Raw genomic sequence first — 24,951 nt, 5'->3', positions numbered from 1 at the left:
AGGCAGAAACTTTTGCCTTTGGTTTAGTTATAGTCTGCCATTTTATCCTAGCATTCTGGCATTAACCTTTGGATTTGCCTAAAGCAAAATACAACAAAAGGAATCAACCAAGCCAAAAATCTTTGATTTATTTTCCAGCTCTCCTTCAGATTTTGCTATCTGGCTTCTGTTACTTTGCAGCTACCATATTCACATCTGGTATGGCGCTTGAACATGTTAGACTTGTTCTCCTGAATTGCCTTAGGATGGTTAAGCCCTGGTCTTTTGGCTATGTTGACATTACTGGACTGATTCTTCGTTAAGATGGTCTTTTCCTGTGGGATAGAGTATCAACCTTCCCCGGCCTGCCTGCCTTTATGTCAGGTTTTATTGTCTTTTTCAAGAAGACTCCATGTGAATTTCAGCCATCACAGTGTAACACTGATGATCTTTCAGGACAGTTAAGATGTTCCTGGTAATTTCTCAGCGTGTGAACCATATGGGACCTCAGTGCTTCACATACCCTTTTCCCCTCACCTGCATGACTGTGCCCTTATCTTAATTAGGAATCTAATAAATAGGATATGCTGGTTTTGATTTCAAAACTGTGAAGGTCATACTATAAAGTAAAAGGTAACCTTTATTTCTGTTTAGTTGGTGCTCTCTCCCATGGGCGTAATTAGTGCCAACTTTTATCATACCAAAATAAAGAGTGCTTAGGTCAATATAGTAAGTGGATAACTGTTAGAAACCTTCTTTTCCAAAAATAAGTCGTATGTACTATCAGTCATTATAGTGAGGATCTTTGTGACAGTCTCCCTCCGAGCTTCATAGATCATGTATGTTTTCATTTTCTTCTTGTCTTTTGGATTAAAAGTATTTCTGTAAATAAATTGGGAACAATTCTGAGGTCCAGGACCTTCTGTTACCAGGTTAGAGCATTGGGAGCCATTTCCACATAAGGCAAATATTTGTAAAGCACAGTCTCATTATTTAGTCATTTTTAACACCAGCCAGGTTACCTTTCCTGAATACAGCAAAGTACGCGATTTGAAGTCACCTGCCTGTTAATACTTTCATAGTGCAACTGAGGTTGCAACCTGCAAAGCCAATGCTTTCATCTGTGGGTGAATTCCTTTCTGTAATACTTATTTGCTTTAGTTGATTTTTGAAAAATCTCTTTGCAGGAATTCTGGCAAGATATTTTTTTCCTCCTTGTAGTTTTGGAACACTGTAGTTGAGTGAGAACATTCCCTATCATAACTCCTAGAACTGAATTACAGCCAAATTGAAATGATTTGTGCTTTGGAGAGGAGAATTGGCAAGGATGCATGGTCTATGGCTCGTGTGTTGTAAGATAATTGTAACCATGGCAGTGCGTGTTTCCTAATATTATGTTTCTACATTTAAGTGATGAGAGTCATCATAGGGAAAAAATCCACTTGTATGTTTCTAGTTGAATTTAAATTATTCCAACTTCATTATTACAACATTAGAAGTAGCTGTTTCCTGTGGAATAGCTGGTTCAGTAATTTGCTTTATCTCATGTGCAAGTGGTTTCTGCCTGGGCCAGTAATATATTTTAATGAGGCAAGTTTCCAGGAAGACATAACCTAACTATGATAACTTTAAAAAACCTAGATAAAAGAATATGAAAAACTTGATAATGAGGAAGACCGCCTTTGCAGAAGTCGACAAATTTATGATGCCTACATCATGAAGGAACTTCTTTCCTGTTCACATGTAAGTATTTCTTCTAACTCTGTTACTTTAGTACTGATGAATATGGGACCATGTTCAGTGTTTCCAGAATGAAAATAAAACAGTAGAAAGGTGTTTACAATTGAAAAATGCATGCCTGGGATGGAACCCATTTCTTCTGCTTTGTCATTTGTTTCCTGGTAATATTGGCACGACGTGTGTTGCTTCATGTAAGCTTAGTTCATTTCCAAAAGCTGATACTTTCACTGCAAAAATCAATGAAATAAAATCGCTAATTTAGATCAACTGAAGAAAAAGTCTCAATTCAAGACATTCTGAAGGAAATTAAGCTTTGTTATTTTAAAATGAGCTATACTTTAACAGTTAAGCTAATCAACTATTGATAAATATAAATTTTAAATGGTCTCTTTGAATGAATAAGGTGGCTTATAATCATTATGTTAATTTTGTTCATTAGTTAAATAGCAGTTGTAATATTTGTTTTTCTTTTAAATCAGATAAACAATCTAACTTGGTCATTAGGATAAACTAGGTTATTAGGAAATGATTCTACCAGGAGTAACTGGAAGAAGATTTATCATGTACTATCTCTACAGTAGGAATGTTTTCCAAAGCGTGGCCTGACAGTCCTGGCCCGCTCTGTCAACGCAGTAGCCACTAAAGTCGGCTGGGCGCGGTGGCTCAAGCCTGTAATCCCAGCACTTTGGGAGGCTGAGACGGGCAGATCACAAGGTCAGGAGATCGAGATCATCCTGGCTAACACGGTGAAACCCCATCTCTACTAAAAAATACAAAAAACTAGCTGGGCGAGGTGGCGGGCGCCTGTAGTCCCAGCTACTCGGGAGGCTGAGGCAAGAGAATGGCGTAAACCTGGGAGGCGGAGCTTGCAGTGAGCTGAGATCCGGCCACTGCACTCCAGCCTGGGCGACAGAGCGAGACTCTGTCTCAAAAAAAAAAAAAAAATTAACTAAAATCAAATAGGAGTAAAAATTTAATATTTTTTTATTCATGAGCCACCTTTCCAGCGCTCAGTGGTTACATGGGGCTAGTGGCTTTTGTACTGGATGGCACAGATACACAACCCTCCCATCGTTGCAGCAAGTCCTATTGGACAGCACAGGTCGTGGTCATGGTGTATTTTGGTGCTTCTGTATTCATTGTTCATTTACAGTTCCTGCTGACATTTGCATAACTGTGGCTAAAGCGGACGTCTCTTTCTTGTGGCATGCACTGCTCTGTTCCTTGGACCCACCTGGCTTGGTGAAGAAATTTCTGGGCCTAGGGCTAATTGTTGCCACTCCCTGCCTTGCTGCCTCAATAGGGAAGGACTGAACGCTTGAAGAATGCCAGATGTTCAATGGGAAAGCCTCCGAAAACTTAGTTTTTATGTAGTTCAACAATTTACAGGGTGTTTATTCGTATGATGGTACTTTTAAGCCTTTCTTCTTATTGTGCATTGTTAAAGAAGACACAATTTGAAGTTTGGAGTAGGGAGGATACCCTTTTAATTTTTATCAGTGGAAGCTCCATTGTTTTTGCCCTCGCTGGGGTTACAGTAAGACTTTCCTTAACTTAGAGCCTTTTACCGCTATGGCTTGACTTTGTAATCCTGACATTAATTCTTAGGGGTATTTTTGTGTATTTTCTCTTATTTGGTGGAAATTTTACATTTTTACAACCCCATCATCAGTTTGTTGATGGATATATTTAGGGCCCAAATAATCCTCCCACCTCAGCTTCCAGAGTAGTTAGGACTACAGGCGCATACCACCATGCCTGGCTCATTTTTATTTTTATTTTCATGGAGATGAGGTTCCACTATGTTGCCCAGGCTGATTGCAAACTTCTGGGCTCAAGTGATCCTCCTGCCTCGACCTCCCAGAGTGCTGAGATTACAGGCATGAGCCAGTGCACTGGCCTGATAATAGGATTCTTTACACTTTATTATCAGAGTGGTCTTGAACCCTTCTGGAATTGCATAATGTCAGCCCCTGCATGGTCATTCTTCTGGACATGTAGCTAAGAACCGGATGCCCAGAGGAACAAGCACTTGCTGGGATTGCCTGTAAATACTCAACAGGTTTTTAAAGAGTGTTTGTTAATATAATTACCATAGGTTACTGTTTAGTAATTGCTGTGCTAAATTTATCTGTTGTGATATTATATAGCATACACAGATTCGTTACATCTTATTGTTAAAAAATATTATTTTTGACTTTTGATAGCCTTTCTCAAAGCAAGCTGTAGAACACGTACAAAGTCATTTATCCAAGAAACAAGTGACATCAACTCTTTTTCAGGTAAGTTAAAATGATTCCAAAATAAATAGATAATATTTGCGTAACAGTTGGTCTTGGTGACATTCTTTCCGCATGTGCAATTACACTAGAGGACTTGCTTTGTACAGACTGTGTTCTAATCTGGAGCTTTGTCTGGGACAATTTGAGTTTATTATCGCTTGTCTTCCCATTGCAAAGTGTCCTCTTACCAATGTGCTTCATAAAGCCTTTTCTGAAAAAGGCCACCAGAGCTTTGCAGTAACATTATGTTCTAGAAATCAGTCAAGATAAGACATCAGAGAAGAAAGCTTTTTTTCCCATTTGACATTCTAGCACCTGTGATGAGCAAAGACTCGACAAGATTTATTTTGTAGTGCCAGGCTGTTGATACTTGCTGTGATTATCCTCTACGGGAAATACGATTTATTTTCAAGATTCAGGAGCAAATGTTTGAGTGATCTTTGAGTCATGGAAAATTGTATTTTACCTTGGTTGTTCATATCTTGAACACAATACAGTCATATAGGTTTAAATGACAAGACTTGGAAAATCAAATTCCCCACTAATAGGCCTATATATTTGGCATTCTTTAGATGAGGTGGTTTCACTTCCTCCCAAAAGCCTTTTCCATCCTGTGTTTTTTATAGAGGTGGCAGTGGTTTACAAGGACAGTCAGATTCTTCAGTGAATAAGTGCTTTTCATGTTTCTGTGAATTACAAGAAATAGGAAAGAATGTCATTGAGTAATATATTGGTTTTAATAAATGAAAATAATCAACTCATCTTTTTCCTGGATAAGTTGGTCATTTAAAGGGAGGTAAGTTGACTTTGGCATTTTATGATAGTGTTTATGCAAAATGAATTTGATTATTTGGCAGAGCAAATGCCGATTTGGCTCTTAGAGCATTTAGATAGTAACAAACTGGGTGTTACCTTTCTGTGACAATAATTAGATGGACTTTCATAAAATGTAATACCTGTCTGGACAGTAGTGGGTTATAAGCTTGGGTTATGAAATTCGTTGACCTGACCTGGCTTTGAGTCCCAGGACCGTAGCGGGAGGACCTTGGGTGAGCTTCTCCACCTTCCTAACTTCAGTTTTCTCATCTGTAAAGTGGAGATGACACTGCGCGCTCCCTCAAAGGAAGGTGTGGAGGATTCAGTGAGAAGGGTACACACGGGTTGCTTTGTACGAGGTCCGCCCATCACTGTGCTCCACAAAAGTTAGCTATTATCACACATCTTACAGTCAGAAAGTACAATGTCAATATCTGCTTTCTGTTGCCTCCATGATACTTGAGTGTCAGAATTTCAGTTTTCATCAGACTTTGCCATGGTACGTAGACAGCCTCATGGTCAATTACATTTAACATTGCTAAACTATACCTCATAATACATAGGTGTTACAAATCTGATTTTAGCTTCTACTATAACATAAATAACATTGAAAAAAAATTGTTCCAGTGGAGATACAAAGACCACTAGGATTCTTTTCATACCTTCAAAAAACACTCAATTTAGAAGCAATTTCTTTCATACATCTTTTAAAAAACACTTTACTGAATTGTTTTGTTTGTTAAAAACATAGTCAAAATAATTTTCTGGCTAAATGGATATAGAATGGGTATTATTCTTATTTCAGAGGTGAAGAGAATATCATAATGTTTATTAAAATAGTGTCTTAATACAATTCTATGTATTCTGTACCATCAGAGCATAATGACTAAGTATAAGTAAAAAGTATGTGTCTGAATGTCCTGTTTACAGAGGTACATTAACCAATAAAGTCAGTTGAAGTTCATAGTAAAACAAAACTTTTTAAAGTAAATACAAATGCTTTTTATTAAATTCTTTTTGTTGTAAGATTGCCTTTAGAAGTAAGTAAGTGGGTAGGTCCATTGGTGGCGGGCTTGGGAGGGGCCCTGGCTTGTGCTTGGGTGCTTCTAAAATGCACTGGGCCCTGAGCTCGGCTCTCAGCATTCTTAATCTTACCGAATTCTCACGACAGCCTTGCAACTTAGATACGACTGTTCTCTTTTACAGATTAAGGGAACTGAGGATCAGAGAGGGAAAGTAGTCTGCTCCTTATCCTACTGTTGAACTCTGGCTTTCATACGCCTTAGCAGGCCTGCTGCAGTTCCTTCTGTTGAAAAGGGGCAGCGTGGTAGATTCTGTGTAGTCTTAGAAATTCCCAGTGACACTCATCTTTCACTTTATTAGCAGAATGTAGGGATGTTTGATAAAATGTGAAAGAAAAATATTAATTGACATAATAGCTTTTATAAATAGAAAAATCTGTGATCTATAAATGTAGCCTTTGTTAGATCTTTGAACATTTGAACCTATTTCGTCTCTTGACTCTTTTGAACCTCTTGAGACTTGTCGAGGACTTGGCTAAGATAGATGTTGTGTGTTTCCTGGAATCATAGGATTTCAGAGCTGGAAGGAACTTCAGAGAGAGATAATTTAGCTTCCTCTTTCACCACGAAGGGGACAAAGTCCATATGGTTTTCGCAACTAGCTCTGGTGCCTTCCCCAGGACAGGGATAGTTCTGCAAGTTGGCGTAGACTGGCTCGCCCCCCACCACCACCCCCTACCCCATGTTGCCCGCCAGGCTAGCGTCCTTTCTGCTTGCAGGAAGCAAGGCTCCCAGAAGGACTGCAGCTGCCTCCCAGCCCATGTTTGGTTCCTGTGGCTTCTGCAGACTTCCTATTCTCGTCGCTTGGTTTGTACTGTTCCATGATGTAGTTTTTCTTTTCTTTTCTTTTCTTTTTTTTTTTTTGTAAACTTTCAGAATGATCTATGAAGACATAAAAAAAGTTTAAATTTGGATCATTCAATGAACCGAGGGTGCCAAAATGTTTCCTGAAACTATCTAATTGACTCTGGGCTGAACTGTGAAATATTGGCACTTTATATTTTTATAGTTCTTGATTTTAAAAGTTCATCACATGGGAAAGGAAAGCTGTTGCTGTTTGTTCAGTAACGGGTAAAGTGGCCTGAGGTTGAAGTAGATGGTAGTTGTCCTCCAGGAGGGCAAGAGCGCTGTGTATGTGAACCAGGAACCCTCGCCTTAACCCCAGTTTAGCCATGGACCTTCTCAGAGACCTTGGGAGTGCACTGCCTGCAGTCTGGTAGCCTTACCTGCAAGATGTGGAGTGGGATTGGATCAACTCTCCCCTGTGGTTATCTCTATGACTCTAAGAGATAGAAAATCAATAAATAAAATAGCTAATTAAAAAAAATTTCACTTCAGGGACCTCTTAGCTTTGAGTTTTTAAAACTCAGTGCAGATTACAGATGCTTGTATTAGCTTACAAGTTGTGCCACATAACTTGTGGGGCCCAGTGCAACGTGAAAATGCAGGGCTCCTCATACAAAAATGATGAAGAGTTTCAGAAATGGCAACAACAGAGCTTTAAACCCAGCACCAGACTTTTCCGAGTCACACCTCTGTGAAGCAAGCCCTGCTAAGGGAGTAAGTGTCTGTAACTTGCCAGGAGTCATATTAGGTAGTAGGAATATAGTGGCAAACAGGGCAGACCTGTCTGTGTTGTCTTATGGAATCAAGTGGTATAGATAAATATTGACGAATCCATTAGTGAATATTAGACAAGCACAGAGAAGGGCAGGTACCAGACACGATGCTATGGGGAGTGCATAATTGGGAACTTCGCTTAACCTGAGTCTCACTGGTTTGTGTTTTTTTGATACGTTCCGATTCATTCAGTGTGGAATTTCTTTTCCATCTCTTCCAGCCATACATAGAAGAAATTTGTGAAAGTCTTCGAGGTGACATTTTTCAAAAATTTATGGAAAGGTATGAAACTTTATGCATGTATACACACAATTTTTTATTGTGTATGTGTACCTCATCTTATGCTGTAAATGCTGACCTTAGAATGTGTGTTAATCATTCAGCAAGTATTCATTGACCACATACAATGTGCCAGGCTTTGTGTTAAGCTGTTTCCTCAGTACTTTACATTATAACTTTAGGGTTTGTCTATCTTAACATCTCTTTGACCTTCAATTTCTTAGCTTCAATATAGTCTAAAATATACACTGAGGAACCTCAATTTTAAAAAGTATCTTATTGGGAGACCTTTGCTAATAATGCAAACTGGACTATAATTTATCGGCTTCATTTGCTTGGATTTTGGAAACATGTCTCCCAAAGTAGGACAAGCCTGAACTTGTTGAAAAGTGGCAGCATGGTAGATTCTGTGTAGGAGATTTATGTGGGATTAGAATTTAAGGACATAGGTCAATGTCTGTTTATAATCGTGTACATCATTAAATACCTAATAAATATGTCCCTTGGTTACTCAAACTATAGAACATGTTTATCATATAATATTCTGAAACTTTTTAGTGACACCTATAAAAATGTCCAGTTCATACGCTTTTCAGGCACCTACTGGTCAATTCTTCAGTTTTTGAGTATGTCTCTGTGACAATGCACCACTGAAATTGGACCTTCTAAAACAGAATCTGCATTGCCACTGACTTTACGTTATGAGCTTGGCTAATTTCTAGACAATATACATGATGATGATATGCCATGCTAGAGCTTTCTGCAGCTGCTCAGTAATTGCCCTTTAAGAACAATCGCTACTTTACTGTAGTTTTCTTCTCCACAAATTCACAGAACTAAAGCAATTAAAAAGAAAGTTGTGTTGCAATTCTGTTGGAGTTCAAGAGATAATTTTATCCTGGAGTAGAGTCAGTGTGTTGGGAAACTAATATTCCTACAAATGACCGCTCTCTTCTGAGTAGTAGCAGGAGCTTTGCCAAAAAGCGCCAGCATCAAACGGAAAGGGTGGGCTGCTGGCTCAGGGCTGAGTTGCAGCCAGCTCCTGAGCCATCTCCATGGCTGTTGGTCCTAAAATCTGACCTTTCCCAACTCTTGGGTAAACCTAACTTTTGTGTGATCCTTAGGGGAGAAGGGAGAGAGGGGAAGGTAATTAAAAGTGGGAATGAGGTTTTCCCATGGATATTTTATAACTTTGCCATGCATCCTTTCGCTTGAAACCAGGCTCACAGATAATAGTGATTTTCACTCCTTGAGCCAGTCATTTCATATGCTTGCAGTAAATGCAAATGACGCTGTTTGCATTTTAGGCAAGTAGGCACACGGGATTTTCTGCAGCCATTACAATTTTCTATAAATAAATTATTTTTAAAGTTGATGTGTTAATTTCTATCAAATTAGAAAAAAAAATTCATGTCAGGTGATAAATTTGGAGCTTTGATTTTGAAAAGCACAGGGACTCCATCAATATGGTCATGTAGCCTTTGACCTCATTGGGGCTGGGCACATGAAGGGCCTCATGGAAAAGGCGATTTTTTTCCATCACCACCCTGAGTCTGATGGTAAAGAGGCAGCCATCAGCAATGCAGGGCCGTATGCAATGTCTTCCCACCTTCCCTGAGGTCCAAGCAGGGCTATGGGGCTGAGTTACAGGTGAGGCAGAACTGGAGAGGGCGGTGGAGGCTTTCTGTCTTCTAGCTGAGAGCTATGTGCCTCATTCAGGCAGTGAACTTCAGTTGCTCAGCAGGACAATGACTGAGTCAGGAATCAGAGTTAAAAACACTTCTTCTACTCCACCCTTACTGCATCCCAGGCGTTTCCATGTCTTTAACCTCTGATCTTCTCTCCAAGATCCTTTTAAGTCATCTGCAAGGGTTCTAGCTACCTGAAGCCCTATAATTGTCTGGGCTCTTTCGTTTGCCACAGTTCCCCTCCTGTCGAAGTGTCCCACTCAGTAACCAGGCATTGGTTGGGAATAGCACTCAAATAACCCCCGTGGAGACAGGACTGAGCCTAGATACTCAGGGCCATCTGTACTTCCTAAAGAGGAACTTGTTACAGCAAATCCATTCTTAGTGGGCAAAATATGTGGGCACTTCTCTCTTCCTTGTTTGTTAACCCTCCTCAGCTAGTTGTAAAATGTGTCAGATTTCCATCCCTGTCACCAGCTCTGGACTCCAGAATCTGTGAGAAAACAGGTATGAGCTAGCCCAACAAACCAAGTGAATTTCAAAGACCTGTCATAGATTTATAAATGCAGAGTGCACCCAAATGTGCTTTTGCCTTTTGCATGCACCATGCTTTTAAAAAATAGGTTGAAGTAACTCTTAGAAACTCTCAAAACATAATTTTAATTCACCAACTTCATCAGACATGTTAGGAGGATCAGTGAAATACTCTTTGTGAGTCATTTTAGATTAATTGAAAAAAAGATGCTATTGTAATTGCAACTGGTCCTCTGCTTTTGATTTTTAATTTGATTATTAGCCTCAGAAATATTTGTTACAGATCCTTCTTTTTTAAAAGGTCTACTGGTTGGGTGTGGTGGCTCACCCCTGTATTCCCAGCACTTTGGGAGGCTGAGGCAGCAAGGATTGCTTCAGGCTAGGACTTCGAGACCAGCCTGTACAACATAGCAACACCCAGTGTCTTCAAAAATAAAAATTAAAAACTAATAGCTGAGTGTGGTGGTGTGTACCTGTAGTCCTAGCTACTTGGGAGGCTGAGGCGGGAGGATCACTTGAACCTAGGAATTGAGGGTTGTAGTGAGCTAGGATTGCACCACTGCACTCCAGCCTGGGACACAGAGTGAAACCCTGTCTTCAAAAGAAAAAAAAAAAAAATTGTAAAGCTCATTAAATGAAGCCCCTAGGGAACTGTGATATTTGGATGTCTTTAAGGCATTCCAGTATGATGCTGATATTACCTGTAACTGCCTTCCTCCCTTCCTCCCTCTCTCCCTGAATCCTGTGTCTGTGTAATGAATCATGCCAGGGGCAAAATGAGATCGAACCATCACCACAATGTTCTCTACTTTTAAGAAGTATTCAATCGCCAGGCGCGGTGGCTCACGCCTGTAATCCCAGCACTTTGGGAGACCGAGGTGGGTGGATCACGAGGTCAGGAGATCGAGACCATCCTGGCTAACATGGTGAAACCCCGTCTCTACTAAAAATACAAAAAAAAAAAAAAAAAAAAAATAGCCGGGTGTGGTGGCAGGTACCTGTAGTCCGAGTAAGCTGAGGCAGGAGAATGGCGTGAACCTGGGAGATGGAGGTTGCAGTGAGCTGAGATCGCACTACTGCACTCCAGCCTGGGTGACTTTTTTTTTGAGACTCTGTCTCAAAAAACAAAAACAAAAACCAAAAAAAAAAAAAAAAGTATTCAATCTAGAATGCATTTATTTTGAAAATAGTTTAAAAAACAAACACCTGGCCGGGAGGGTGGCTAATGCCTGTAATCTCAGCACTTTGGGAGGCCAAGGCGGGTGGATCGAGACCATCTTGGCTAATATGGTGAAACCCTGTCTCTACTAAAAATACAAACAATACAAAAAAAAAAAATTAGCTGGGTGTGGTGGCGGGCGCCTGTAGTCCCAGCTACTCGGGAGGCTGAGGCAGGAGAATGGTGTGAACCTGGGAGGCAGAACTTGCAGTGAGCAGAGGTTGTGCCACTGCACTCCAGTCTGGGGACATAGCAAGACTCCGTCTCAAAAAAACAAAAAACAAAAAACAGAAACAAAAAAAACCCACCTTACAGATATGTTGCTCATTAATAAAAAATGTGATCAAAATGTCTTTGTTAAATAGATACAGGATATATCTTTTTCCTCATGGATAAAGAAAACACTCATCAAGCAGTTGAGTGAATTGTGGGAGCATGTCATTGTGGCGAACTTACTGCCTCTTGGGATTCTAGACTGAGGGTTTCTCTTCTATGCTACCTGTGTCTTTGAGAGGCAGTACTAAATCTTGATTAAGACGATACATTAGATTCTTTTGGTCTGGGTTCAAATTCCACTGTCCCACTCTGTCACTGTGTGACCCTGGCCAAGCCTCTGAACATTTTGATGCCTTGGTCCCAGCTGTAAAATGGGGATCATAATAGTACCTGGCTGTAGAGTCGGTAGGAGGAATACATGAGCAGGCCTGGCACGTGGCTACTCTTAGAATTATTGTAAACATTAATTTTTTGTCTTAGAGCTGTGCTCTAAAAGCCATGGCTGTCCAATATGGTAGCCAGTAGCCAAATACAGCTATTGAACACTTCAAATGTGACAAGTCTAAATTAAAATGTGCTTTTAAGTACAGAATACACATCAGATTTCAAAGACTTAATATAGTAACAAGAATGTAGAATATCTCATTAATTCATATTGATTTCATGTTGAAATAATTTTTTAATATATTGGGTTACATAAAGTACATTATTAAAATTTACATTATATGTGTGGTTCATATTATCTCCCTATTGGTCTGTGCTTATTCAGATAAAAGTGTTACCATAGCCTATGACAATTAAAGAAGAAACATGAACTCTTTCATCTGAATCATGAAATAAAGCCATGAATACTGGTAAATGCTCTGTGAAAAAGGGTTTAAGAAAACGTACTTTATTTGACAAGCTACCCAAGAATGCTGTTCTAGTCTGTCTTACAATGTTGTTTTGTAAATCCAGTTAATTTAATATTTAACTTTTTACTAATTATTTTATTCTCTTTTAGTGACAAGTTCACTAGATTTTGTCAGTGGAAAAACGTTGAATTAAATATCCATGTGAGTATCACTCTTTTCTTTTTTCTTTTTCTTAAATAAAAACTTCCTCTGGCTTAACCTCATGAGAAAATACTTGATTCTGGAACGTACTCCCAGAGGGTCCACTGCCCACACAGATGTCTCTCTTCCAGCTTTAAGTACTGAGCACTCACCCTCCCATGCTTCCTTATAAACAATTGGAGCTTTAATTCTTTTTCATATTCAGATGAGAATGTGCTTATTTATGTAAGAAAGGATATTTTAAGCGGCAATTGACTCTTTAACAAAAATAGTAGTAAAAACACAAATCTTTTACTTAATATAAGTCCTTCATGTCCTTGCCTTCTGCCGTTCTGGTAGAGTTCCTTTTCTTTTTCTTATTATTAGATGTAGTAATACAAATTGAGTGTCATAATAAAAATAATGACATCTTTTATCAGACTGAGGCTTCATCTTCTTTTTTATCATTTTGAGAGTGATAAAAGCAATCTTCCAATCCAGGCCACGTTCTAACACGTCATCTCCTTAGTGTTGCATCTACTTTAAGTTTTCAATTTCAATAATTCTTATTGCATCATCCTTATTGCAGTTTGAAAATGCCCACATTTCTTTGCACAGTCTTTCTTACCTTGTGTTTTACAATCTCCCTTCTCGTAGGCTTGCAATTGGGCAAAACAATCAACTGGAATTTTTTTTTTTTTTTTTAGATTTTTACTTGAATGGTATTGTTGGAAGAGCAGTTTTGTTTTTTTAAAAATATTTTTAAAAATATTTGCTCTTTTTAATTTTCACTAAAAGGCCAAGAAATGATCTTTTTTTTTTTTTTTTTTTTTTTTTTTTTTAATTTCTAACCTCCTTTCCCCATGATATTTCCTGGAAGGATTTAGAAGCAAGAGGCAATAACACATACCCTAAAAACCCCTTATATCTGCTCTGTTCTTTCATACACTTCTGCCTCGGGAGACCCTGTGTCCTTGTGGACTCTGAGAATCAAACGTGAATTCTGTGGCCCAAATGCAGGTTTCTATACGATGTTTAAGGTTGTTTGGGGGAACCCTTAAAGAATCCCACCTTTAATTTTCCAGGATATGTAAAGTAGTAGGTACTTGCTATTGTCTTATGACCTCTTATGTGAAATGTCAGATTCACTATCTGTCTTTGTGCCATTTCACATGATTAAATCTAATGATGAAGTGGGGCATTACTGAGATATTACTGACTGAAGGAAAGTGCTTATGAATACAGCCTCTGTATATACTTTACTCACATTTAGCCTTGTTTCACGCTCACATGGCCAGCATGAGTTCTCTCTATTCACGAATGTTATCAATAACAACTTCACATGGCCTGCATCTGTTGGGTTTCCTGATCATATGGCCTCGTATCATAAACACATAGATGCCCCTGACATGGACTCTCATTTTTCAACTCTGATAGTTCTTGGAAGCACTGGATTGTTCCCAGACATTAGGCTTTGGAGTAGCTAAGGCTGCTTTTCATTTTGATTAGACATTTCACATTCACTTGTCTTCAAGATACACATATTGTAATCTGGGATTTGTGAGAATGGAGAAACAGTTCGGCTTGGTTCCACTCCATCATCTTCCCTCGTGCCTCCATTTGGTGCCTCGTTTATCCTGGAGGTGGAGCTGAGGGAGTCTGTCGAAAGTCTTACTCCTGGGGCATCTCATCCTTCAGCTTAAAGACTCAGTCATGAAAAGGGTAGATCCCTAAGTCAGATTGCTATTTTAATTACTGTCTATGTTTTGCATAAAAAAATATTTAAAACACCATAGCTTTATGTAATCTTACGTTTTCATTTTGTGTTTGGATTTCCCAGTTGACCATGAATGAGTTCAGTGTGCATAGGATTATTGGACGAGGAGGATTCGGGGAAGTTTATGGGTGCAGGAAAGCAGACACTGGAAAAATGTAAGCTTTCAGTGTTCTTATGTTTTACTGGCACTATTAAGATTTTAATATTTGCATGAAAATAAAATTCCTGTAGAGAAACGTGGAAGCCTATGACATTGCTTTTGAAGTACTTTACCTCCAAAAGAATTAAGCTGTAGGCCGGGCACGGTGGCTCACGCCTGTAATCCCAGCACTTTGGGAGGCCGAGGCGGGTAGATCACGAGGTCAGGAGATCGAGACCATCCTGGCTAGCATGGTGAAACCCCATCTCTACTAAAAATACAAAAAATTAGCCAGTGTGGTGGCGGGCCAGCTACTTGGGAGGCTGAGGTGGGAGAATGGCGTGAACCCAGGAGGCAGAGCTTGCAGTGAACCAAGATCACGCCACTGCACTCCAGCCTGGGCAACAGAGTGAGATCTGTCTCAAAAAAACAAAACAAAACAAAACAAAACAAAAATTGACCATTGCTGAATTCACAATTCCTAGCTGCTAAATATATACATATGCCCCCATTATCAGTCATAATAAAATTTATTTATATCCATCTGCTTTATCATTTATTTCACTGGGATTTGTATCCATTTAATGATACAGATATCTTAAGTATTGCTTGATTTCATTTTCACAATACATGCAAAATAAAAATACTTCTTGCATGGCGCTTGGGTGCTACTCTGCTTCTTTTAAACATGGCCTAAATATTCAGAAACTTGCCCCAGTATGATGTATATTGTTTAAATTAGTCTCGATATATTTGCAGCATAGATTTTTCAATAAATTTATGTTTCTAGGTATGCAATGAAATGCTTAGATAAGAAGAGGATCAAAATGAAGCAAGGAGAAACATTAGCCTTAAATGAAAGAATCATGTTGTCTCTTGTCAGCACAGGAGTAAGTATTCCATTTCCGGCATTTCTTTTAAAAATGTTTTGTTTGTTTTATAGCAGGATGATTTATTATTTTTCCTTCTAGCTGATTATAAGGCCAGCGAGTTCTTGGGTGGGTTAGAATCTGATAGTATCTCTTTATTTGATTTTGCAAGTTAGAAGAACACTAGCCAACTCCATTATGCACACGCATGGCTTCTCCCTTTAGTGTCTATTTATTTGTCCTTGACTTCCTTCTTTGCAGAATATGGTAGTGGAGATGGCAGAAAATAATGATAACCAGAAAAATCACTGGAATATAGTCAAGCCTTGACTAAACGACTGGCAAGAAGGACTAACCTAGAGAGGAAAAGTAAGAAAAGTGGCTTCTGTCCTTCAGAAGCAAATCGAGAGAAGCGACTTGGATTAGTCACATCTGAATTGTCCTTTTGAGATTGTCCCTAGTCAGTGTTTCCCTGGAAGGTGACCGGTACCTGCCAGTACCTACCTGCTACTCTGATTATCAGCCTTTCCATTTCTAGCACCGTATTTCTACTTACTGGACACTTTCTTTGTATACTAAGCTATCATTTTTAGCTCAACATGTGTGACCCCACTTTTACCCTACATCTTCTTACTAAATAGCTGCCCATTCCAATTTCTTTTTCTGTTAATGGTATTACCCAAGATGAAAACCTCAGCATTTATGTATCTGTACAGATGCCAGTGTATGTGAAGACACATCCAAAAACCCATCCTCCCAGTACCCTGTTCCTGCGTGTGTGCACTGGCATGGCTGGGACCTGGTGTTGAGAGTGGGTTAGGGAGTCAGGACAGAGAGGGAGAGGCATGGGGTGAGCGTGGAGGGGCCAGACACTAACTGTGTACCCCACATGTGAGTGAAACTGTAGATACTCCAGCCAGGAAGATTTATATTCAGTGAGAAATGTGAGGGACTTCCAGATCCCATGGCTGGATTCTAAATAAGGTCTTCACCAAAAGGATCTGCAAAAACCAAAGTTTAGTGGCTAATGAAAGAATCCCTTTATTTTATTTTATGTATGTATGTATGTATGTATGTATGTGTTTATTTATTTATTTGAGATGGAGTCTTGCTCTGTCGCCCAGGCTGGAGTGCAGTGACGTGATCTCGGCTCACTGCAAGCTCCGCCTCCCAGGTTCAGGCCATTCTCCTGCCTCAGCCTCCTGAGTAGCTGGGACTGCAGGCACCCGCCACCACGCCTGGCTAATTTTTTTTGTATTTTTAATAGAGATGGGTTTTCTCCGTGTTAGCCAGAATGGTCTCAATCTCCTGACCTTGTGATTCTCCTGCCTGAACCTCCCAAAGTGCTGGGATTACAGGTGTGAGCCACTGCGCCCAGCCAAAAGAATTCCTTTCACTTGCTAAGCAAGTAACCTGAGACCCAGAGAGGTTAATTTCCTTCCCCAAATCTCTAGACTTTTTGGCCAGTGCTCCTATTATCATCACTTTATAGACTGTATGTTTTTCATTTATCATCTGTATTTATTGTATTATAGTTTATATTATTCTATTGTTAAAGTGTTTCTAGAAGAGGTATTTGCTCTTGAAGCAAAAGAATAGCGTAATGTCGCTAAGTTGTAACAAATGGAAACCCCATAGCCATAAATAATTTCTAATTATGTGCCTTGACCTCCCACTGTATGGGCACTAAGCATTTCAAATAAGAGTTGCTTTGTGTGTATGACCAAGTTTTTAACTGATGAGAATGGAAACCAACATCCTGCATACTCTGTTGGAATCAGTATGAATGGCATTGGCTTTTAATTTCTATTGGAAATGTCTGTATCCTAAATTTCAGACGTGGATGTGAGTACTGGATGAAGATTATAAGTGGTTATTAAAATATTAATTTTCAGTGAGTTATCTCAAAGCCTTGGATATTTATTCTCAAGAAGGCCTATAGAAAAAAAAGTTTTAATATTGGAAAAACATAAGTATAGTTTTCATGTAGTATTTTTATATTGATTTGACTCTCAGGTGAGAGGAGATGTGGTTAAGTAGCTGTGTAGTTTCTCACTGGTGTAACCCTAAGAAATTAGGGTTATTTGAGGCTATCACTTTGAACTAATTTAAAAGAATTATTTGTATTTTATTTAGATATCGAAACTATATGGGCCGGTCGCGGTGGCTCAAGCCTGTAATCCCAGCACTTTGGGAGGCCGAGACGGGCAGATCAAGAGGTCAGGAGATCGAGACCATCCTGGCTAACACAGTGAAAGCCTGTCTCTACTAAAAAAATACAAAAAACTAAACGGGTGAGGTGGCAAGCGCCTATAGTCCCAGCTACTCGGGAGGCTGAGGCAGGATAATGGCGTAAACCTGGGAGGCGGAGCTTGCAGTGAGCTGAGATCCGGCCACTGCACTCCAGCCTGGGCTACAGAGCGAGACTCCGTCTCAAAAACAAACAAACAAAAAGATATCAAAACTATATGATACTTTTAAATTTATAAGTGCATAATTTAACCAAAATAATTACAGTAAAGTTATTTGGAATTGTTTTTGCTAATCAAGGCATACTTTCTATAGTTTTTAGTAAAACATAGTTGAAAATACCCTCATTAGGCGAAGCTTTTGATCAGCCTATATCGGCAGGCTTTCCTGTGTTGTGGGTATGTAACTGAAATGCATTCATTCACCACAGTTTTCTTTTTACTGGAAGTTTTTTTTTTTTTGTTTTGTTTTTTAAATCTCAACTTAAGTATCCCACCCATCTCCCCAAAAGACAGTAGGAAGTGCTGTTCTGGTTTTCTTCTGTAATTCTCAGATGGCAAAAAAGGAAATATGCATGTTCGAGAACCAGCATAAGCGTGTCCACAGCTGTGAAGAGCAGTCAGCAATTCATCCAGTCAATCATTTAGGTTCCTCAGAAGTGTGACTCATTTATTCCTTGAACCACAGTTGAATGTCTAGGTTCAACCAGGCACTCTGCGGCAAGCTGGGGCTCCCAAAACCTGACTGTGGTCCCAGTTCTTAGTTCTTACAGAGCTGCACAGAAAGCGAAAAGATATTATTCAAATGATGATGGGAATGTATGGACAACTGGGACCTGTGGCAAGAGCCATGGAAGACAGGCACACGGTGCTCAGAAGGCCTTTTGCCGGGTGGAGATGGGGTCAGTGAATGCCCTTCTGAAGTTGGACGTCTGAGCCCAGGCACATGAGGTTGGGGGAATCAGATAAGGGGCCAGGTCTGCGGTGGTGGGAGGAGGCGTGCAAGAGAAAGCTGGAGAGAGACATGAAGGCCAGGCCAGACCATGAAGGGCATCGCAGGCCGATCTTGAGGAGCCTAAATGATATGACCGCAGTTAGAAACCAAGTGTTTTAACTAGAGAGAGACCATAGTCAGCCTTGCAATTCACAAAGATTGCTCTGACTGCAGTGTGGAGGATTGTCTTTTCTTTTTTTTTGAGAAGGAGTCTTGCTCTGTGGCCCAGGCTGGAGTGCAGTGGCGCCATGCGCAATCTCGGCTCACTGCAAGCTCCGCCTCCCAGGGTCACACCATTCTCCTACCTCAGCCTCCCAAGTAGCTGGGACTACAGGCGCCCACCACCATGCCCGGCTAATTTTTTTTGTATTTTTAGTAGAGACAGGGTGTTACCGTGTTAGCCAGGATGGTCTCGATCTCCTGACCTCGTGATCCACCCACCTCAGTCTCCCAAAGTGCTGGGATTACAGGCGTGAGCCACCGCGCCTGGCCAAGGATTTTCTTAACGACTTCATGGTCCTGTTTTATCACAGTTTTTTTATGGCGAGTTCCTGCAAAATGTAAGCTGTTTTGTTCACTGTTGGTAGGAAATCAAAGAAGACAGTTCCTTGCTCAAGAGTTTTACTTAATGGTCCACTTCTAAAAATCCACTTTTATTCTGACTTGTAATCAAGGCAGGCCCTCTTATCCATAATTATCCTTGGAACTATATCCCACCATTCATTAAATTGCCACTTATTTTTTCATATTGGTCAGTATTCGATTGTGTCCTGGACTCCACATGAAACCCATTATAGTGTCTGTTCAGCACCCCGAGAGGTGAGGGTTGCAGTCACTGATTTCTGTAGAGATAACCAAATCTGATTCCTTCACCCGGATGTTTATTTTACATTGAGTCAAAGATAAATATAGTTGGACATTAGTTAAAGCATGTACTTGGTAATTAAAACAGCATTTATTTGGTAATGACTAGACAGTAAGAGAAATAGCTGAGCTCCATTCTGACTTGTGCAGAGGTGACTGGATGTTTTAAAGGGACAGTGGCTGGTGGAGTGCAATGGGGAGTGGAGCAGAGTCAAGGAAGTGAAGAATTTTACAGTGCAGGAAGGGGTGTGGTCCATATGGGACCCATGTTGGTTTGCTAACTGGGACTTATCCAGGTTAGACTCCTACCCTCCCATGGAGGCTGGGAGACAGGGGCTCTCTCTTTGAGTGTTGGCTGGAACAAATAAAAATTCTTTGGGAAGCCTTGATTTCTCTGAGGCAGGCATTTTAAGGGGGGCTGAACGTCCTAGGGATGTGGTGTTGAGCTGTTAGCTTTAACAATGCAACTTCTGTTTACAGATTCTATTGAAATTTGAACATTTTCTTTGGAATTTAATAATTTTGTGTGTGTGTGTTTAAGAAAGAGGATATAGATAATCTAAGCCATTTTAAAAACTGAATCAGTTTAGTGACAAGTATACACTATATATAAAGAATCTAAGTGGATTTCATAGATAAAATAGATATAAATAGAGCTAATAGATCTAACATAGCACTGATGAATTTTCATAAGGAAATACACGCATCTCTGGCACCCAGATCAAGAGACGGAGAGTTACCAGTATTCTAGAAATCTCTTTGTGCCTCTCTCAGTCACTAACCCCACGCCCAACTTAACACTATCCAGATTTCTAACAGCATAATTTAGCTTTGCAAATTGTGTTTGAACTTTATAAATGTGCTCTTTTGTGTCTGGCTTCTCTCACTCCATGTTGCTTATGAGATTCATCTGTGGTGTTGCCCATGGCAGTAACTCCCTCCTGTAGCTGTGTAGAGAGGTCAGAAAGCCAGGTGTGGCTCAGGCCAAGTCTAGCTTGTTGGCCTTATTTTGTACAGCCCATGACCTAAGAATGGTTTTTACATTTTTAAAAGATTGTAAAGAAAATAAGGAAAGAATAATAGATGACAGGGATTGTATGCAGCCTGCAAGGCCTAAAATACTTGCTTTTTAGCCCTTTGCAGAAAACATTTGCTGATCTATATAGCATTCTAGTGTATAAATATACCATACTATCCATTCTACTGTTGGTAGACATTGGGGTTATTTCCTGACTTGTGCTATTTTGAATGATGCTGTTTTGAATATTCTTGTGCAGGTATCTTGGTGCACGTAAGTACAGACTGCTATTAGATGTCTACCTGGGAGTGAAATCACTGAGTCAGAAAGTTTGCGAGTGACACTCAACCTTGGTAGATACCACCAAATGGGTTGCTAAAGTGGCTGCACCATTCATTGTACACTCCCAGCAGCCATATATGAAAGTTCCATTTACTCTATAGCTTCCCAACACTCAATATCATCAGTGTTTTTCTTTTTAGCTGTTCTTGTGGGTTTAGTGACAGCATGTTGTAGTTTTAATTTGCGTTACCTTGGAGACATCGAGGTTGAGCATCTGTTCATTAGTTTGGGGGCTATGTGGTATCCTCTTATGTGAAATGCCTATTTTTTGGCCATTTTTCTGGGGGTTGACTGACTTTTTTAAGTTGATTTTTTAAAGTTCTTTATATATTCTGGATATGAGTCCTTTGTGTATTTATGGGTTTCATATATCTTCTCCCATCCTGTGACTTGTCTTTTTACTGTCTTAATGGTATCCTCTGATGAATAGAAGTTCTTAATTTTATTTTAGTCTAATTAACATTTTTATTGTTACTGCCTTTTGTGGCCTAAGAAATCTTTACTTACCCTAAGATCATGAAGATATTCTCATTTGTTTTCTTCTGGAAGCTTTATTGTTTTATCTTTTACACTTAGATCTACATCAGCTGGAAATGACTTTAGTGTATGGTGTGAGGCAGGGGTCAAGGTTCATATTTTATTGTACAGATATTCAGTTGCTTCAGCATCACTGATTGAATAGGCCATCCTTTCCCCAGGACCTGTTGTGTCGCCTTAATAACAATGAAATGGAAAAAGTAATCCATAATAGACCCACACATAAATGGTCACTTGATTTGTCTGTCCTTGGGCTAATACCACACTGTCTGAATTACTGTTGCTTTCTAATAAGTCTTGATATCTGGTCCTGTACGTTTTCCGGCTTTGTTTATATTCAAGAATATTGGAATTTTTCTTGTCTGTTTACATTTACATATATTTTAGAATCCACCTTGTCAATTTTCATTTCAATTAAGATTACATGGCATCTATAGATTAATATGGAAACACTAAAATCTTTACAATTGAGTTATTCAATCCTTGGTCATGATAATAGTTTTCCACTTTCAAAAGCTAATTTAATTCCATTTTTATTTTCAGTGTTTCAAAACAACACCACAAATAACATTCCTCCCTCCCCGACCTGTGCTATGATTCCATCAACTTCAGAAGCAGAGATTGAAATGGATATTTGAATAGCCAGAACCAAAATGTTGACCAGCAAAAAGCCTGGCAAGATAGTGATAAGTTTCTGTATCTAGCATTTTGAAGAGGATGTAATTAGGATAGAGACGTGATTGAATCCAAGCGAGAAAGGACCTTCAAGGTCATCTGCTCCAATTATTAATGTTGTGTCTCTATGCATTTTATTATGTAACCAGCTCCATTTTACTGTGACTTTAAAAATTACCATGTAGGTGTCGGTGCTTAGTGCATGGGGTAGCAGCTTGGATAAAAACCCATGGCATGTATTGTATATTACAAAATGGTGAGAAGAGAGGCTTTTGAAGGTTCTCACCACAAATAAATGATAAATGTGTGAAGTGATGGATACACTAATGACCCTGATTCAATCGTTATACAATATAGATGTATGTCAAAACATCAAACTGTACACCATAAATATGTACAATTGCAACGTGTCAATTAAAAAATAAAGAAATTTTAAAAATATGTAGCATGGTGTTGGCGCTTTCTAGGCAGCTTTTCTCTTCTTACAAACTTTTATGTTTTCACTCTAGGACTGTCCTTTCATTGTATGTATGACCTATGCCTTCCATACCCCAGATAAACTCTGTTTCATCCTGGATCTGATGAACGGTAAGCAAAACTTGGAAAGTCTGACTGCCTTGAAAGACTTTGCCATGATGTTAAATCTTAGCATGCATTAATCTAGGCAGACTAGCAATGTGGGTCTTTCAGGTAATTAGGTTCCCCCTGAAGTTTGAGGAAACGTTTTACCCTTTAATCTTCACTGAAAATTCGTTTTTAAATGTTGACTGCAATGTCTTTCTTGGCCTCCCAGTCTCTTCCCAAGAAGTTGAATATTCTAGAAAAGATTCTCATAAAATACTTACAGTGAAACTTGATTTTCTGGAATGCAGCTGGCCTAGATCTTTAATTAGCTTATTTCCTGGCCCTCAACTTTTAGGAATGAAATACCTCATAAGAATATAGGCCAAAGATAGAAATGTATTTAAAAACCAACTTTGAAGGACTGACTTTGGGCCAAGTACAGATTTTAGCCCAATCTTCTGCACCTTCTAAATCTGCATTACTGTACATTGATCTTTTAAACTGTGGATGATGATTTTGAAAATGCTGGAAAACGTTTGGCTAGAAAAGGAGCTTTCTGATACTAGAAAGTGTCATGGTATATATCTAAAGTATTTTTAGTAACAAGAACTGAAATAAAGCATACAATTCACAACTCACATGCCTAGTTTTTTTTATTTTAAGTTCACTTGAAGTTTTATTATGTTCCAAGTGTTTGATTTAAAACCAGATCTACCCTAAAGCATGAAGGAATTTCACAGCATAATAACGAGCAAAAGAAGCCAAACCCAGCAGCATCTACCCTAGGTGACCCTGCTTATGTGATTGCCAAAACAGGCAAAACTAATGGATGGGGAGAGAGGGCTGGAGTGACCTTTGTGTGAGTGGGACTGGGGGGTAAGGTCTTGACTGAAAGGGCATAGTGGTAGGGGAGCTTTTGGGATGCTGGGCATCTTTTCCATCTTGATGTGGTACTGGTTTTACGGGAATATGTGTATGGGGAGAGAAATATGCTTGTGAAAGCAAGGGTAATAAAGTTGGACACATGCACTCATTTTTATAAATCAATAGAGGCTTCTCCCTTGTGTTATATAAAATCATTCCCTTACCCTGTTGATGGCATTCTCTGTCTCTGTAATTTCAGGCCATCTGATTATTTCCTTTCTCCAGCATTTTGTTATGAAAAATTTCAAGCAGATAGCAACGTTGAAAGAATTTTCCTGGGGATACCCACCCCCTGGATTTTTTATCAGTTAAAATTTTACTGTATTTACTTTGTCAAATATCTGTCTATATGATCCATTTTTGTTGTTGTTGTTGTTGTTGTTGTTTTGAGACGGAGTCTCTGTCACCCAGTCTGGAGTGCAGTGGTGCGATCTCAGCTCACTGCAATCTCTGCCTTTCAGGTTCAAGTGATTCTCCTGCCTCAGCCTCCCGAGTAGCAGGGATTACAGGTGTGTGCCACCACGCCTGGCTAATTTTTGTATTTTTAGTAGAGACGATTTCACCATGTTGACCAGGCTGGTCTCGAACTCCTGACCTCAAGTGATCCACCCACCTCAGCCTCCCAAAGTGCTGGGATTACAGACATGAGCCACTGTGCCCAGCCTAGTTTTTTTTTTTTTTTTTTTTTTTTTTTGTCTATCCATAGAGCCATTTGCTAACCTATGTCTGTTGGATCACTCCATGGGTTGATTCATTTACTAGGATTTAAGTAATCAAAGCAGGTTAGCTGGTCCCATCTTGTGATGGCGGAACTAGGAGCTGAGCTGCCAGCCTGAAAATGGTGGCTTGGTTTTGCTGTCTTGTCCCTCCTGTCATTGCAGTTAAATCTTCTCAATGTTTAAATTTTCTCTATAACGTTTAAGTTGTTGCTAAACTATAGGAATGAAAGATAGATATATAGACAAAGCAGAAGCATAGTTTCCCTTTTTCTATGGAGTCCTGATTATTTAGGATGAGAAGGATTTTTGTGTCCTTTAAATTAATATGCTTTGAATTAAATTCTGAATCTGATTCCAGGGGGCGATTTGCACTATCACCTTTCACAACACGGTGTGTTCTCTGAGAAGGAGATGCGGTTTTATGCCACTGAAATCATTCTGGGTCTGGAACACATGCACAATCGGTTTGTTGTCTACAGAGATTTGAAGGTGAGGATGGTTGACGGACTCATTCTGCATAGTAGGCATTGTGTGAATGGTCCTCTAGAAGTCCCCTTCTATTTCACAGAGTCCTGTCATTTTCCTCATAGCCCTCGTCTCAGCCCTGATAAAGTTATTAGCTATATGACATTTTATCTCCTCTAGACCAGACTCTGCAGGGACGGAGCACATGTCTGTGTCTGTCAGTATTATAACGCTGGTGCCTACTACAGTGCCTGCTGCAGCACATA

General features: G+C 39.5%; 1 protein-coding gene across 1 annotated transcript in view; it reads left to right on the top strand.

Annotated features, from left to right (window-relative positions):
• The window catches only part of GRK3 (G protein-coupled receptor kinase 3), a 160,142-nt gene that overhangs the window by 98,348 nt on the left and 36,843 nt on the right, over nt 1-24,951 (top strand). Inside the window, exons 4-11 of the mRNA XM_025400112.1 lie at nt 1,621-1,722; nt 3,927-4,001; nt 7,740-7,801; nt 12,519-12,570; nt 14,390-14,481; nt 15,256-15,355; nt 22,523-22,601; nt 24,579-24,709. Coding sequence (XP_025255897.1) covers nt 1,621-1,722; nt 3,927-4,001; nt 7,740-7,801; nt 12,519-12,570; nt 14,390-14,481; nt 15,256-15,355; nt 22,523-22,601; nt 24,579-24,709 — 693 coding nt within the window. The remainder of the gene's footprint in view (nt 1-1,620; nt 1,723-3,926; nt 4,002-7,739; nt 7,802-12,518; nt 12,571-14,389; nt 14,482-15,255; nt 15,356-22,522; nt 22,602-24,578; nt 24,710-24,951) is intronic.

This window comes from Theropithecus gelada, chromosome 10 (assembly GCF_003255815.1).
Source record: "Theropithecus gelada isolate Dixy chromosome 10, Tgel_1.0, whole genome shotgun sequence".
Taxonomy (NCBI): Eukaryota; Metazoa; Chordata; class Mammalia; order Primates; family Cercopithecidae; genus Theropithecus; species Theropithecus gelada.
This window is presented reverse-complemented; position numbering and strand designations above follow the sequence as displayed.